At 49.6% G+C, this 16,654-nt stretch overlaps 1 protein-coding gene across 6 annotated transcripts in view; it reads right to left on the bottom strand.

Annotated features, from left to right (window-relative positions):
- Positions 1-16,654, bottom strand: part of Clec16a (C-type lectin domain containing 16A) — a 190,029-nt gene that overhangs the window by 90,816 nt on the left and 82,559 nt on the right. For all 6 annotated transcript variants that reach the window (XM_047533059.1, XM_047533057.1, XM_047533058.1 and 3 more), the window contains 5 exons: positions 16,514-16,623; positions 15,453-15,497; positions 12,717-12,767; positions 10,395-10,523; positions 2,178-2,298 (listed from right to left, as the gene is read on the bottom strand). In XM_047533059.1, coding sequence (XP_047389015.1) covers positions 2,178-2,298; positions 10,395-10,523; positions 12,717-12,767; positions 15,453-15,497; positions 16,514-16,623 — 456 coding nt within the window. The remainder of the gene's footprint in view (positions 1-2,177; positions 2,299-10,394; positions 10,524-12,716; positions 12,768-15,452; positions 15,498-16,513; positions 16,624-16,654) is intronic.

Genomic DNA, 16,654 nt, shown 5'->3' on the forward strand with positions numbered 1-16,654 from the left:
CACACACACACAAAAGTCAACCAATGACACATGCTCTTATTCTGTATCATGTGGTTTTAAAATCCATGATCCCAGTATTTTCTGAATGCCACCCTCTTCAGCAAAAGACATAATTTGCAATCAGGATGGGTAAAGACAGACAGTCATTACTTTCTTAATGGCCAACTACCCAAAAAGGCTCAGTTAAGTGATCTCAACTAGCAATCTAATCAATTAAAATTGATAAGTGAAATACTTTTAACCTTTATTTCAACAGGCCATTCCTAGTGGGAGGAGGGAAGGAATGTGAATTCCCAGCATAAAATTTAATTCCATTTCACGGATGCAAACACTCTCAGTGCCTGCTGGAAAGACCCCCTTTAAAGCAAGCTGTTTCCCTTTTTCTCCAGGATTAAATGAGAAAGACTGGTTTATGATTCTCTCCAGCCAGTTCAATCAATTTATAGAAATCACTGTGGCCATTTCTCAAGGGTGAAAGGGCCAAAGGAGATGGGCACAGAAGGGTCACAGCTTCTTTGTTTTCCCAAGAGAGGACAAGATCAAAGAGCATAAACAAGAGGAAGGCCAGAAAAAATAAATCAGACAGGTAATAAACACAATTCTGAGAATCATTTAATTAGCAGATCAAACCCTCTACAGTTTGCTGCAAACGGTTACATGCTATGTATGATGCCTGCTCATCGCATTTCACCAGATCCTCAGAACAACCCTGTTACCTAAGAAGTGCCAACCCCATTGTGTGTGTGTGCGTGAGGTGCTGGGGATTGTACCCGAGGCCCCGCAAATGCTAGGCAAGTGCTTTCCAGGTGAGGAAATGGGCTGTAGAGGTTTCATTCATCTACTTAAGGAGGTATACAGCAGGGCAGGGATATCAGTCTCAAAAGCCAATACTTCGAGGACCTGGATCATGATCATACTGAACAGTTTTGCTAAAATTCTCTGAATTATACACTAAAGTTTGGTGAATTTTGCTATGTGTAAATCATACCTCAAAATAAACTGATTTAAATAAATCAATAAAGCTGATTTAAAATAACAATGCCACCACAACAGACAATGGCCACCTGTTGTTTCTGCCTATTCAGCCTCCACTTCCTTTTCCGGAGTATTCTTTGTGGATCCCTCCTTCCTCACTCCCAGGGGATGGGGTTCGGAAGGAACTGGCCCTACCTCCTAGCTCTGGGCTGGCCATGTGAACCAGCTGAGACAGTCAATGTCTCATGTGCTCTGACCACTGTCTGGTTCAGGGCGGGCCATGACCCAGACCAGGGCAGGGACAGTCTACCCTAGACTTCAACAAATCTCCGTCAAGGTTGCTTCGCTGCTGCAGCAGATCTTGGGCTGCTAGCAGCTATCTTGCCACCACCTGGAGAAAGCCCTCTTGAGGATGAGGTTGGACCAGAGGCAAAGAGCTGAGGGTTCAAAGGGCTGCTTCTGGATGACACTGAGTGCTCAGAGCCAGCCATGCCTCACCACAGAACTACTCCTGGATTTTCCAGACCATCAGCAGCTCTCCAGTCTTTTTCCATGAGCCAGCCTGATTTTCCATCTCTTACAATACTCTTACTATGCCATAAAGCTTTTCATAGAAAACCATGTTGTCCTCCAGTGTGCACATATCCCATGGCAAAAGGAGAAAAAAGCAAATAGGGGATGGGTTCTGGCCCTCCACACTCGTCATCCCCTTTAAATCTCAGTCTCATGTTGCAGATGAGAACACTGAGGCCCTGCAAGGTCACGTGAGCAGCCTGCGGACCCTTACCTAAACACTGGGGATTTGCTTCCTTTCTGTAGGAGCAGAATCCTTCCCGCACTGGACTTCACAGGAAACTCATAACACACAACACCAATCAAAGCCAAGCTCTGCTGGGGCTTGGAGGGAAGGGACCCTAAAGCTTGCCCACCCTTGCTGGAGCCTCTGGTCACCTGCACCAACCTTTCACCAAAGCCCCTATTCTCCAGAGAGCAGAACCTGTAGACTGACATCCACATGCCAAGAATCTGGGGCCCTCGTTTTCAAAAATTTCAGGTGATAAGCACACCCTTGGCTCACGGTCACAGGCCAATGGCAGTACATAATGTAGGCCACACACCCACCCTCACACAGTGAAGTGTGACTGCAGAGCAGGGTCCTGTGTCCCCTGCCCCCCTGGAATGACTCAAGACAGCCAACTCACTCAGGTCCAGGACGTCGTCGGTTTTGATCAGGTCTTCCTCCCGAGTCAGCGGCAACTGGGTCTCAGGTTCCCCTCGCAGCTGCAGTGACAGGGAACGCAGCATGAAGAACACCCGGATGGCCTGGATGGCAGAGAGCAGAGAGAGTGAAGTCGCAGAGGTGCCAGTGAGGCGCCCGTACCAAGAGACTGCACGGTGACGCTTGGTTACAGAGAGGAGAGGGAAGACCCTGAACAAAGCCCCCCAGCACGCGCTCCTGGTCCTCTCACAGGAAGACACCAGTTTGGCACCATGTTAAACGGAGTAAGCTGAACTCAAGGTCAAGGGCCATATGTTCTCTCATGTGTGGAAGCTAGAGAGGAAAAAGGAAAAGAAAGACGGAGAGGGGGATCTCAAGAAAATCAAAGGAAGCTCAGCAGAGTAGAGGAAAGGGACCAGGGGATGGGAGGAGGGGAAGGAAAGGGAATATTGGGGAACAATATTGGCCAAAGTGGATTGTGTGCATGTACAAATGTGCAACAAAAGTTGCAACCATTATGTGTGACTATGTGCAACAATAAAAAGTATGGGGGAAAAGACAAGTTCAGTTACCCACCAGTTCAGGTTTGGGTCACTTTACCTCAACTGAGCATCTGTCATCCCTCAAAAGTCACGTGACCTTTGACACATATCCCCCCGCAGCAGTTGGCACCTGAGACAGACAACTGAGACCCAAGGAAGTGAAGGGAGCTGCCTACAGCCATGCATCTGAGGAGGGCTAGAATCCAGGCCTCTTTCAGTGACACCAGCAGGGACCGTGGAAACCTGCCCTGCTAGTGAAAGCATTGCCCACTGAAGGAGGAGTAGGGGACAAGCAGGGAGATGCATATGGTCTTCAGAGCTGGTGAGAGCCAATTAAAATGCTGGCTCTGTCCTCCAGGGACAGGGCCTCCACTGTGGCCCCTCGGCTTATGCCTGGGACTGTGCTGCTGATAGCCAAGGCCTGGCACCTGGCAGGTGTGCAGTGACAACCCCTGAATGCCTCTCGGGCTTTCTCAGCCAGCTCTGCCAGGGATTCCCAATCCATGCCAGAGCTGTTTGTCAGAACCCAGGGAGGCCACTACGCATCTCCAGAAAGCAGAGAAAAGGCAGAGTCCCCAGAAGCCAGTGAAGTTTGGGCAGGAAGCAACTTTTAGCCCCAAGAAGAGGCTTGCCACCAACCTGAGCCAGGAAGCAGAGGGGCAGTCCCCACAAAACAGCACATCTAGGCCTTTCTCCCTGATGTGGAATGACACACCTAGTGGAGGGACGCAGCTCAGAACCAGACAGAGGTCTGCACTGGACTCCCAGCTCCACTGTGCTGGGCAAGGCCCCTGACTTTTGTGGACCTCATTTTCCTCATCAGTGAAGTGGGCACAACAATCTCTAATGCCAAGGGCCCCGAGATGGCCCTGAGATATATGCTGGAGGGGAACAACCAGCACAGCACTCCATAAAGGCCCAGCCATCCGGCCACTCAACAGAAGCCATGCTGGGCAGAGAGAAGAATGAAGGGACAAACCACTGTCACCACAGGTGAACCGCACAAAGATGAATTCCAGCATGCCTTTAGGTCTTTGATTCACAGCTCTGATGGGGACAGCCCTGGCACGTGAAGGTAGGATACATGAGGTGTCTCCCAGGTCTTACACGGCCTCGTCAGGTCCTGGGTATGAGGCTGTTCCTCAGCCCACCTCCCTGCTCCTGCCCTGGCCCCCACCTGGTGGGAGGCCTTGGACCAGTCTCCTGGGGGAGGACACTGGAAGGGCACTCCCCTCCTGAAGCACTGCAGTCTGCTGAGCAACTCACAGAGCTCACACTGTGATGGCGGTGATGGCATTGGTGTCTGACCTGAATACTCTTAGCAGTACTTTAAAGGACAGTTTTCATAAACTGTCATCAGAAGAAAAAGATGTGGAGTTTCATTAAAAAATCAAAAGAGCTTATATTTAGTAAGCACCTACTGTCTACCAGGGGTTGTGGGTAACTCATTGCAATTTCAAGGCCTCAGGGAAGAAAAAAGGGAGCTGCATGGGCAGAGTGACCTCAGCCCACAGATGCTAAGTGGCTGAGACTCAGCAAAGTCAGGCGCTGTGTCCTTTAGCCCTGTGCCAGTCCAGTGTAGAAGGCCCAAGATGTGGGTGGTCACTGGGAATATGTGGCAGTCTGAGCTCTCAAGTAAGAGATAAGACCTTGGGGACGATGAAAAACAAGAAAAAGGTCCAATGCAGGCAGGTTCCACTCAAGGGGACCTCATGTCTCTGGACCTCCCTTCCCCTTGGGGCTTTGAAGGACAACTCCAGCAGGACCAGAGCAGATGAGAAACAGAGATGCGCTGTGACTGTCTTCTGCCATGGCTTGGCAAGCCTGAGGCTCTCCAGCAAACAGGAAAGGAGCTTGGGGTTTGGCTCCTAACGCAGTCCTTTCTGTAAGATATCTGCTTTTGCTTGGCAAACAACAAATGGAAGACATTTCCAGAAATATACACAAAAAATAAAACTACTTAAAATATAAAATAGAATATAAAATATATAAAATGAAATCCCACTACTTTTCCTGGTTTCCAAGAGTAGGAAGAGTGCACTTCAACGTCAGGGGCAGGTGAAGGGTAGACTCCCACAGGGCAGGTGCTCCACGTGGACGGAAGCCACCTCCCACGGGGGTCTACGAGGGCCTGGTGGGCATGGTGACCACCGCCACGGTGCCAAAAACCCATCAAGAATACTAAAACTTGAGGAAGAGGGTCACACACGGACTCTACCACCCCCTGAAACACTGACGACACGCAGTCCACTGGGTACTGTGTGGGGCTGTGTGTGTCACCTCCTTCAGACCTTTCAACATCCCGTGTGGCTCCCATTCTGCAGACAGAGAAACCAGCTCAGGGACATTAGGACTCCTGCCCGAGGTTGCTGGGTGCAATACCGCGTTCCGAGTCTGTGTTCTTCCAACCACACTCCTTGGTCTTAAGAACAGTCAAGCCAACGCCTGAGACCCAGGTTTGAGTGCTTTTCTTTTCTTTTTGCTAAATAAAGATGCAAACTTTAGCAAATTATTATTCTTTCAGGTAAATTATTATTCTTTTGGGTTTTTTCACAGACTAACAAGAAGGCTGACCCTAGAAGGACAAATTAACTTTTAAAAAGCGAGGCTGATCAACCAAGCTCAAATATAAAGTGATTTCTCCAGTTTCTTTGCTTCAATGAATCTGGAGGCAAACTCTGGCGAGCTCACTGTTTCTGGGGAATGAGTCCAGTAAGTAGGGGCGGGAGGGCGGATCTGGAGTCAGACAGAGGTTGGCTCAAGCTGGGGCTTAAGTGAACACATGGATTCCCTGAGCCCAGCTAATGCTCCGGAAATGGGGCGCCGGGAGGCACGAATGGGAGGGGCAAGGAGAGGCGCAGGGGTGTGCCCGGCATGGGGCTGGCTCTGGTTCAGCTCTTGCCCTCCCTGTCCCTGCTGCATGTGCAAACTGCTCAGTTCAGGGGACGCCCAGGTTAGAAGCCCACCACGGCGTGGAAATGGCTGTGAAAGGCAGTCACCCTGAAGAGGTGCTGAGCAGTTTAAGATGGGCGCAACCCACGGGAAAGCAACGGCAATGTATAGAGGCACAGAAAGACCTCCATACCCTCTGAACCAGAAATGCCGCTTCTGGGAACTTATCCTAAAGAAACAATTCAAAAGAAAGAAGAGGCTGTGTTCACAAAGCGGCTCATTACAGTTCAGTTGAAAACAATGTAACAGCGAAAACAACCAAAATGCCTACCAGCAGGAAAATGTCTAAGTAAACCGTGGCAAAAGTTGCCAGAAAAACCTTAATGCAGTCACAAGAATCCCGTTTATTGCAACTGTCACGGGCTCAGGGTGCAGCTCGGTGGTGGAGCATTTGCCCAGCAGGCTGGAGGTCCTGAGCTCCCTCCCAGCATTGCAAAACAAACAAAACCAAAACTATACCGTGGCACAAAAACTTCCTGTGCTACGGGGAAAGTGTAAAATAGGACGGGGGATACAAGCAAGGCCAGGGCACACTTCTGCCACCAAGAGAAGATGTGCGCGTGAACAAAAAGGGGAGAAGCCACAAAGGGCCTGTAGGTTGCTGCTTTGGTGACGGAATCCTGGGAGCTTTTCCCTGATTTTGAAAATGTTGAGATGTTATCGCATTTTCCATAACATGTAATACACATCCAAAAAGTAAAGCAAAATGTTCTATTTCCCTCAGCACAAAAACTGCTGTGGTTGACAAGGGAACAGGGAAGGGATATGGGGACAAATAAAACTCAGTGCAAATGCATTCACTGCGAATGGATTCCAAGATTGCCACATGAAGATGGTCAGAGTTTGAACTTAGACTTGAGGGTCACCAGAAAGTCTGAGGCCTAATTCTCTTTCTTCCAGCGCTAAGCCTCAGTGGGTTTAGATGGCTGGAGACCTACCCTTGCCATCCTGGGTGCCAAGTGCTCCGCCACTGTGAGCCCACACCTGAGCACTCACTGCCAGGTACTGGGCTGCTCATTTCTCAGCTGCACTCTCATCTCCTGAGGGCAAGAGCTGAGGGGCAGGGTCCCTGAGGACCCTGAGGTTAAGAAACATGCAAGGTCACACAGCTAGCGTTGGGATTTGGCCCACGGATGGTCTGATGCATGGACTTGTGTTCTTTCTTAGCAGCCTCTCAACTGCCCTATGTGCAGGGTGGCTCCAGCCGGGTCCTAAGTTCTGCTGGAGCGTGGCCATCAGACCCCATGAGCACCTGTAACCTTTCTTTACACATGAACGTCCGCTCAGAGCTGGCATGGCTCAGCAGCACTGGTGCTGCTGTGTCTGACTTCATGCTACTTGTGCACTTCCTGCTCCTTGTGTCCCCACAGACCTGGCACCCAGAACAGGCTCCACAAATATGTCACATGAAAGAATAACCGGTATAAGTTATAAAGTGCAAGCAGGGGGAATGATTTTATAGCTAGGCCCCTTCCCAGGGTCTGCGAAGCCCAGAGGCTCTGCGCTCCTCTCCTGCCCCCTCCCTTGTCCTCCACCTTCAGTGGCTATGTGTGGGGGTGCTGCTCCGGGAACATGTGGCACTCTTTTGGCACCTCAGGACTTTGCATGGGCTGTTCCCTGCCTGGAAAGTGCCTCCTGGCTCCTTTTTGTCTTTCAGGTTCTGCTTAGAAGTAACTCTGCGGAACAGCTTTTGCTGATCCCTCTGCTAAGGACCACCTGTCTTTCGGCCACGCCTCCCTGCAGTCCTGAGTGCAGCCTGCCGTCGATCCTGCTACCTAGGGGGGTGTGAATAATGTTCAGCCTAGGTAAAGAGAGAAGCCCAGACGGCAGCACATTCTCTGCTCCCCTTTGCACCCTAGGCACAGCCCAGCATTTCTGGTGTGCGGGCATCCAGTGCCTCTCTGACAAACATGTCAATCAATACTTCACAAGTTAGGAGTGATCGCCCAATCAGGGCTGTTTGAACTATCTGAACCAGTCCTCAAGGAAAATAAAGGGTGGGATTTCTGAGCAGGACCAGCCTCCTAAAAATTAAGTGTCTATTTGGTAAATAAAAGAAAGACATTAAAGACATTGATTGAATCAAAAGATGTAAGATGGAATGTTCTTTGAATACAAGCAAAAAACTTGAAACAAATTCCATAAGCCCCAACTGCTTGCTGAACTGTATACTTCCTTTACCTCAAACTCAAGAAACACTGCTATGTTCTGATTTTTGAAATGGGCTCGAGGAGCTAAGCTTCCAGTTGATTCTAGACAGCAGTCTTGCAACGGGAACTGGACTGAGATGAATGGCCAACACTCACCTTCAAAAACTCATTCTTGAATCACAAAAGGAAGTTTTTCCATAGTGGACAACTTTCCTTTGAGGGGTCTGCCCTATTTTATATCATTCTGCTGCTACCCAGGGATTTGGGGACTCTGGAGCTGCTTTTGTAAACAAAGACATAACAAGAGACCTGAGGGAAGTCCAGATGCCCCCGGAGGCTCTATCTGCACCTCAGCTGGGCATTTGGTCTGTGCATTCCATCTGGGACAAGGGAGGCGGATGACACAGCCCCAGGAACTTGAGAAATATGAGGGGTAAGAGAGGAAAAGAACCACTAGCATCAAGGACTTTTGTGTTTATGTCTGGAAAGATAGGGACATTTTACTTCATAGATGAAGAGACAGTGGCCCAGAGTGGACAGCCAACCTCCCCAAGCCACATGCCTGACGGCTCACCCTTGAATCTCTCCCATTCCCCTCCTATGGATAGGACCATCTGCCCCAACTGAGGACATATGACGGCAGTAAACAGTGCTAAGAGGGGACAGCCAGGGACACACTGGGCTCCAGGGCCCCTCCTGCCAACACCCCCATGCCCTGGCCTTCTCACTTTTCACCAGCTGCAGCTGCCAAGGTTCCAGAACATGCCACTTTTCTCTAGGCCTTCGCCTTCGCCGAGCTGTCCAGTCCACTCCTGCACAGGCTTGGTTTAAGGGCCACACCCTCGGGTGCCTGCTCCCCAGCCCAGGTGGGACTAGGGACCCAGCCTCATGCCACTTCAGTGCCAGCCCAGCACATGGACTGCTGCCTTTCCCACCTTGCCCTGGAGGAGTGGGGTGTGTTTTTGGTATCCCTGTGTTCCGCCCAGCTAGGGCTAGTGGGCAGGATGACAGCTGCAGGAAGCAGCAGTGGCCAGAGTGCTTAAGCCTGGGCTCTGGAGGCCTCGCTGCTGGGCCAGCTCCTGACTACCTGGGTGGCTTTGAGCATACTGGTTTACCTTCTCTTGTCTCAGAAGCTCCCTCTGTGACGTGGGGAAAGCAACAGTGGCCACCTCCTAGGGTGGGTGTAAATGAAATAATAAGGAAATCCATGTAAAGAAGTGATAAAAAGAGTTATTTTATAACAAAAGATATCAAAGAATAGTAAGAATCTGAGCATCACCAACCAAAGGAAGGTAGAATGTACCCAAGGCCACAGCTCTTGGTGTTCGGGGCCCACCCTCTGCTTTAGGAGCTGGGAAGGTCCCCTCAGCTCTGGGAACACTGCAGCCTCAGTGGGTGTGCAGTTCCACTGGAACCCTGCCAGGGAACACCTCAGAGGCCAGAGGCTGAGGGGAGCTGGCCAGGAGGAGCTGCTGAGCTGACACCATGCCTGTTTGTCAGAACCAGTCTTCCATGAGAGCGGATGCCAAGGGCACCGGTGCAAACAGTGCCACCCACCGACTAAACCACATGACTGGCCAGTGGGGCCACAGTACTTGCTGGAGCACATCGCAGGAAGACATCCGTAGCCCGGCAGGGTGGGTCCTGTGGTGAGGTCTGTGGGTTTGTAGAGACGACTGGAACTGTGGATCAACTCAAGACACATGGGTCCCACTTCCTCTGTAACTCTGGGTCACCAAGACAAAAGTGCCAGCTGGGAGGAGGAAAGCTGTGGATCCCTCTCGTCTGAGGTGCACACAGCAGGTCACTCCCACTTTCCAAAATCCCAAAGTGAAACACTGCTGCCACTCTGGGCGCACACAGATGAACTCAGAAGATATGGGCCGATAACTAGAGTCACGTGCAATGAATTCCTCTAAATCATCCTCTGATATTCACACCTCTAGGGAATGATTTTCTAGGAAAAGGCTATGGTGCTTTCTAAGAAAGAAACTGTGATCGTACAAGGGAGATAAAATACCATGAGCAGCCCTGCTGAGGCTGCTTCCTAGAGCGCCCGCCTCGGAAAAAAGCGCTGACAACGGAAACACACTCCAGCCGCTTCTGAGAACTAATCTGCCCTCCACACACGCCTCTGCCGCAGGCCCCCCAGAATCACAATTTCATTTGCGTGTGCCTAGCCCCAAGATCTGTCAGATACCTTAACAGCACGCCATCTCTGGGGGTCCTAAGATCTCAGGGCTGAGACCTCACACCCGCCTCACCTGCACTACAGGTTCTGTGCTCACCCAGTGGTTTGCAGAAGCCCAGCCCCCTGGCTTCCGCTCCCAGAGCTCAGGGCTCAGACTGCACTCTGCCCTGGCAAAGGCAGCCTGTCTGCAGCCCACAGTGCTGCCAGTGCAAGGACATTTTCAAGGGCGACTCCCATAGGAAAGCCTCGCCTGGTGGAAGCACTCTCTACCCATGAACTAAGTTCATGTTCGACCCAGACTCATGACTTGGACCAAGAGATCTGTTCTTCCCTGCCTGGGGAGGATGGATCTAGGGCTCACTCACCCTCCGGGTCTTCTCCACGTCACCACATGGCAATCGCTTCACAAAGTCAATGCCTGTCAGTGGTGTGCCTGTTGGGGGCAGCAGGATGGAGGCGTCCATCATGAGATATTCCACATTCATGGGCTTCATCTAGGAGAGAGAGACATCACAGGAAGCCTCTATGAAGGTCTCTCACTTGGGAGGGCAGATATATGAGTTAGGTGCCATCTGTGTTTCCTAAGTTGCCGATTTTTTCTTTAAATGAAGCCACGCATGCCAGGCACAGATGTGTCCCAGTCACTCAGGAGGCTGAGACAGGAGGGTCACAAGTTCAAGGCCAGCCTCAGCAATGTAGCGAGGCCCTGTCTCAAAATAAAACAAAAGGGTTGGGGACATAGTTTAGTGATAAAGTGCCCCTGTATTCAATCTCCAGTGCAGCCTCCCTAAAAAAGTGAAGCTGGGGGCTACGGAATCACTTATTGCAGACTGCCTACCTTCTTCCTTTGGACCCTTTAAGTACTTTCCTTCAGAGGCCTGAGGGCACCCACTCCAGATTCCTGTATTCCAGAGCAGGGGTGGGGTCCCTGTTTCTGCCCTGGGCTACCCAGTGCCTCCCGGCCCGCCCTATTTGCTCACAGCTCCCCTGCTCTGCTCCTGCCACTGTTCAGAGCCTTCCCAGGGAGGCCCTCCAGCCTGACACAGGAAGCGAGCCTGCAGGGCCCACTGCACCTTGAGCATTAAGCTAAGGAGAGTGAGGGGAGCAGCAAGAGCCAAGGCCTGGCCTGGGCCCCTCCAGCACTTTAGCAGCATGTGAGGGCCTATGGGTCTCTCCTTTCACTCAGGGGCTGAATTTCTAAGTGAGCTGAAGACTGACCTGGGCTATAGGCCCAGGGTGTGTCACCTTTGCATTTTTCTAGAATGTCAGGCATTGTTCAGGACGCACCATAAACACTGGATTAAAACAAACAAAACCCAGGAAAGCACCCTAGGGCGGGAAGGAAAGGGAATGGACATTTTTTTGTTCATGAACTTTGCGTGAAGCATCCTGCTAGGTACTTCACACCCATTCTGGGCTCCATCACAAGGGCCCCGTTGTACAGATGGGAGAAATCAAGGCTCTGAGATTAAGAAATTTGCCCAGGGTTGCATAGTAAACAAACAAAAACACAAACAAGTTTTTCCACATGGTAAGTGACATGTGGAATTTACATTTCCAAACAGGAAACTAAACTATGGAGAATTACATTGTAGAAGGAGAAGTTGGGGATCAGATAAAATGGTCAATAATCCCTGAATCCATTCCATTTTGATTACTGGTATGAAAAGCAGAAGTCTGAGCTGCCCTTCTGAAGAGCTGGAGGTGACAGAGAACGGTGTGCATCAACAGGAGCGAGGCAGTCACAGGAGCCCAGGTGGCACAGGAGGCCTGGCTGCTGGGCACCACCGGAGCACCTCTGGAGCCTTGAGACGCCCCAAGGAGGCCTCAGCCGTGCAGGGGCTGGAATGTGGTGAGGGACCTGGTGTCCAGAGCCCAGTGAGGCCAAGAGACACTTAGCCACCCTGTCTTTTTCTTTTTGACATTTTAAACACTTAGGCTTGTTATAAACATTCCAAATCACTTCACACTTTGGTGCGTAATCGCCACAAAAAGGATAATTTATCATCTATTTACTGAGTGTCTACGCGGGCCAGGTGCTAGGGATGCAGAGACAGAAGAACAAAACAGAAAGCTGTTATCTCCTGGGCTGTTGCTTCCCGGGACGCTGCCTCCAGGAGGGAGAGGGAAAGACTGCTGGCACTGCCTGCTGGAATGTTCTGGTGCAGCAGCAAAGGAGAAAACAGCATAGAACATAGGGATAGGCAGGGGACTGGAAGGCCAAATGCTCTGCTTGAGGAAGCCTGGCCCTGTCACTAATCGGCAGGGCGCATTTGGGGACACAATTTGGCTTCTCTGACTCCCAGTTTCCTCATCAGCAAAAAGGGGACAATGACAGTACCTTTTCCCTTTGGTTGATGTAAAGATTAAGGGCTTTAGTATACATACAACCTGCTTTTCCTGACTGGCATGGAACAGGCCCTCAATAAGAAGACACCCCCGACTCCCATGCTATTGGTATCATAGTGAATCTTCTGATCCATAACACAGACATGGCCTAACAGTGGAGTGACTGTGACCTGAAATGTCAGTGGCAGCAGGGATCACAAGGCTCCATTTAACACTGACTTCCCCACCAATCTCTACCACCAGACGGGAAGCCCAGCAGACCCACAGAGTCTTCTGAGGTCCCGTGGGTCTGGCAGGCACGCGTGTGCCAACTCAGGTGTGTGCTGGCGCTCACTCACTGTCATGCTTCTGTACTCGTCTTCAAACATGTCCAGGAAAATGTCTTCTCCCTGAAAAGAAAGCAAGGGCGGGAAGAGAAGACTATTCATGCTTTTTTCCATAAACACAGTGTTATAAGCCCTAGCTCTCAGCCTTTGAGGCCATCTGTCTCTCATTATCAAGTTCTCATAAATCGCCAGGAAGTAAAATGCACACGTGAATGTGAACACACACACTCAAATCAGCAAATGTCAAACTGTACCACTCAACCTTTTTTTTTCCTTTTTTAAAAAGGCATATTGAGTTCTTTTGTCAAAGCAGTTAATTAGAAACCAACAACAAAAATAGCATTAAATATAACTAAAATACAGAAGTTGCTGTTTCAATTGCTTAACATCATCCCTTTGTCAAGAATGGGTATAGAAATGGTTGTAGTCCTGGTTAAGTCACCATGTTAAAATTCTGAGGCCTACACTGCTGAAAGAGAATTATTAAGAATGCTTAGCCATCTGCATTTGAGGAGTCTCGGGGCGGAGTCTTTGCCCAGGAGGTCCCCTTCAGAACTTAGGTGTGTGACACAGAAGCTGGGGCCAGATCCCAGCTCCACTGTGACGGCCCCTCTGCAAGCCTGGGAAGACAAAGGAAAACAACCACAGCCCACGACTGCGGGGCGTTCAGTGTGGAGGGAAAAGTGGGTGCACAACACACACAGCACAGAGACCGGCTGCAGAAATGTCAATGCTCATTGTAACTGTAGCCTCTACTGGGCAACGATAATCACACCTGTCCTATCTGTTCATAAGTCCTGAAATAGCCACACGTGCATGCTACAGAATCAGGGTGGGAAAGCACAGATCCTTTTTCTACTTTTCCAGTTGTCAGAACTTTAGATACACTTGAACATTCTTGCGCGGTGTAGGTAGCAGGAACAGAAGCAACAGCCCTGGAGAGGCCCCAAACCTCTGGAGACATTATACTCAGAATGCAGACATCACAAAATAAAAGCATGAGCAAACACATGGATTAGGAGAATGAAGTTGAAATTCAGACGTATCAGCCGCCCCTTATGTGTTACTGGGGATGAACCCAGGGCCTTCTGGGCAAGTGCTCTACCAGGGAGGGCTTCCCTAGTGTTAATAAAGAAGCACCCTCTGGGCAACTCCCACCTCTATGCCTTTCCATCTCTGCATTCCAAAAGCTTTCAAGGGGGGTAAATAAACTTAGAACAGTTATGCTGGAAAGAGATTTGAGGATGACTAAGGCAACAGCCATCAGGCCTCTGCTTTCTTTTGGGCTTGGCTAGAGGGAGCACGTCCTTACTCAAAGGCCAAGTGTGGCTTTGGGTGTTCAGAGGGGAGCTGGGATTTCCTCCCCAGTGAGTGGGGCCACAGTGTTGCCACTCACTGGGCATGTCCACCACTGACATTGGGTGGAGTCAACTGAGCCTGGCAAGGTGGACTTCCAGATTCTAGGACCTGACTTTGTCTCATTACAGACTGATAACAAGGGGCAGTGGCCTAAAAATATTCCTGCAGAGAGAGCAGTTTAGAGAGTGCAGATGGCAAACATAAGAAAAGGGCAGTGCCAACACTTCCCCTCCTAGGGGATCTGCATTAGCCCTGCTTTTAGGAGAGAAATCATGACAAACAGGATCCGGAGAGATGCGATAAGGAGGCTGAAAATGAGAAGATCACTAGGACCACCTGACATGTGCCTTAATCCACCATGCTGATGAAAGATGAGACTGCCCAAGGTAAGACCCAGCGTCTCCCTCCCTCCAGCATTCCTGTTAGAACCCTAACCCAGGGTGACATGACACGGAGTGTTTGGGGAGTGACTAGGTCAGGGAGATAGAGCCCTCACGAATGGAGTTAGTGACCTTATAAAAGTGACCCCAGATATTGCCTGCCCCTTCCACCATGTGAGGACACAGCAAAAGGCACTGCCCATGAGCCTCTCGTGGGCCCTCTCCAGACATGAATCTGCCATTCTTGGACTTCCCACTCTCCAGAACTGTGAGAATCAATCTCTATTGCTGACAGGCCACCGGGTGATAGAATTTTGTTACAGCAGCCCAACTAGACTAAAAATGTGCCTTAAGAGCTAAATAAAACCAAGCCTGGAGTATAGTTCATGGGTGCAGTGCATGCCTCGCACGCCTGAGAGCCCTGGGTTCACGTCCCAGCACCACAAGAAAAAAAAGCTAAACAAAACCATTCCAATTAGGTATTTAAAAACTGATCATCTAGATCTGAAGATCAATCTCCATAAATTTTTCAGATTCTGAAGGATGGCTTTATAAAATCTCACTAGACTTGATGATAAAAGTTTAGAGGCTCCATAAGGCTTCTTAGCATATATGTATACACATACATATATATACACACACATGTAAATAAAATCACAGGTAATTCATAAGTGAATTTATATGTATTAGCATATGTAACTCATGAACGTAAGTTCATAATGTATCATTTACTTAAAATGGGTTTACAATTCATAACTTACAAATTCATAAACTCAATTGACAAACTGTCACAAACTAGGAGTTCTCAAAAATTTTACTGTTAAGAGAGCATGAAAAGTTCCGAGAGCACTGCTCTGCAGACTATGAAATTGAGCATTTTTACTGGGTAATCATAGGTCTAAAATATCCTGAAGACGCATGACCTTTATGTGCATGGAACTAGTCACTATGGTCCTATTTCCTCAAGACAAGACACCCCACACTGCTGTCCACCTGTGCTGCCAATTACCTTGTAAAAATGTCTTGCGAGGTGGACACTCTCTTCTCTTGCGCCCTGTGAAAAGAAAAGTGGGGTGTGAAGTGGGTGGATCTATGAAGTCAAGTGGTGGTTTAGTTATACATTCTAAAATCAGGTGCACAGAAAACAGATGATGGATGAATATCATCAAGATAGAAAATGGCTTTTAGCCAGGCATGGTGGCACCTGTAGTCCCAGCAACTTGGGAGCGTGAGACAGGAGGAGGGTGAGTTCAAGGTCAGTCTCAGCAACTTGGTGAGGCCCCAAGCAAGTTATCAAGACCCTGTCTCAGAATAAAAACTAAAAAGGGCTGAGAATGTGGCCCAGTGGTAAAGCACCCCTGGATTCAATCCCCAGGGTGGATGGGGAAGAATGAAAGAAAATGATTCTTAATGAGAATTTAGGAGGGAGGGTAGAGCTCAAAATGAAAACAAGAAAAGGGCAGGCAATTCAGTGTGTTGAGTCATGTGCAACTGGGTGGGGGAAATGGATTATCAAATATGGCCATTATGAGTCCGCTTTTATAAAAGACAAACTGCGTGTGCATGTGTGTGTATGTGAGGGCGTATGTACACAGACACACTCAAGTGTCAATTATAGTTGCTACTTTTTACCTCTTGACGCTTCCTAAATTTTCTAAAAAGTATGGAAAATAAGGGGGACAATAAATGTTATGGAAAACTTAATGTTTATTTCAGCACAAAAAAACTATAAATGTGTGTGTGTGCGCACGCGTGTGTAAATGTATAAAAGTTTTGTAATACCAAAGAAAACCACTGAAAATTTTGGGGTCAAACACAGAACCAAGTAAGTAGAAGAGCAGCTACTGATGAGCAAAGGTTAGGCAGTCTCTGCAAGAGAGTACTGGCTACAGGAAGTTCCTTCTAGACAAACTGGCTGGAGTGGGGCCTCAGGTCCAGCTTCTTTTAGCTGAGCTGGGGACACCATGGGGCAGGGCACTGATCAGGACGCAGAAGCCTCCCTCCCTCCCACCCTTATGACCTCCTCCAGCTCCCCTGGCCCATGAGAAGGAGGCAGGGAGAGGTGCTCACCTGTAGGCAGGCCAGGTGCACATCCTTCATGATGCAGCCAGAGGTGGCCAGGACCTGCTGCTTCAGGAGCAGGCAGCTCAGCTCCAGGGTAGCCAGCCGGATCTTCCCATCTGCAGAGCACAGCAGGTCAGATGCACACAG

Source organism: Sciurus carolinensis, chromosome 18, assembly GCF_902686445.1.
Source record: "Sciurus carolinensis chromosome 18, mSciCar1.2, whole genome shotgun sequence".
Lineage (NCBI taxonomy): Eukaryota > Metazoa > Chordata > Mammalia > Rodentia > Sciuridae > Sciurus > Sciurus carolinensis.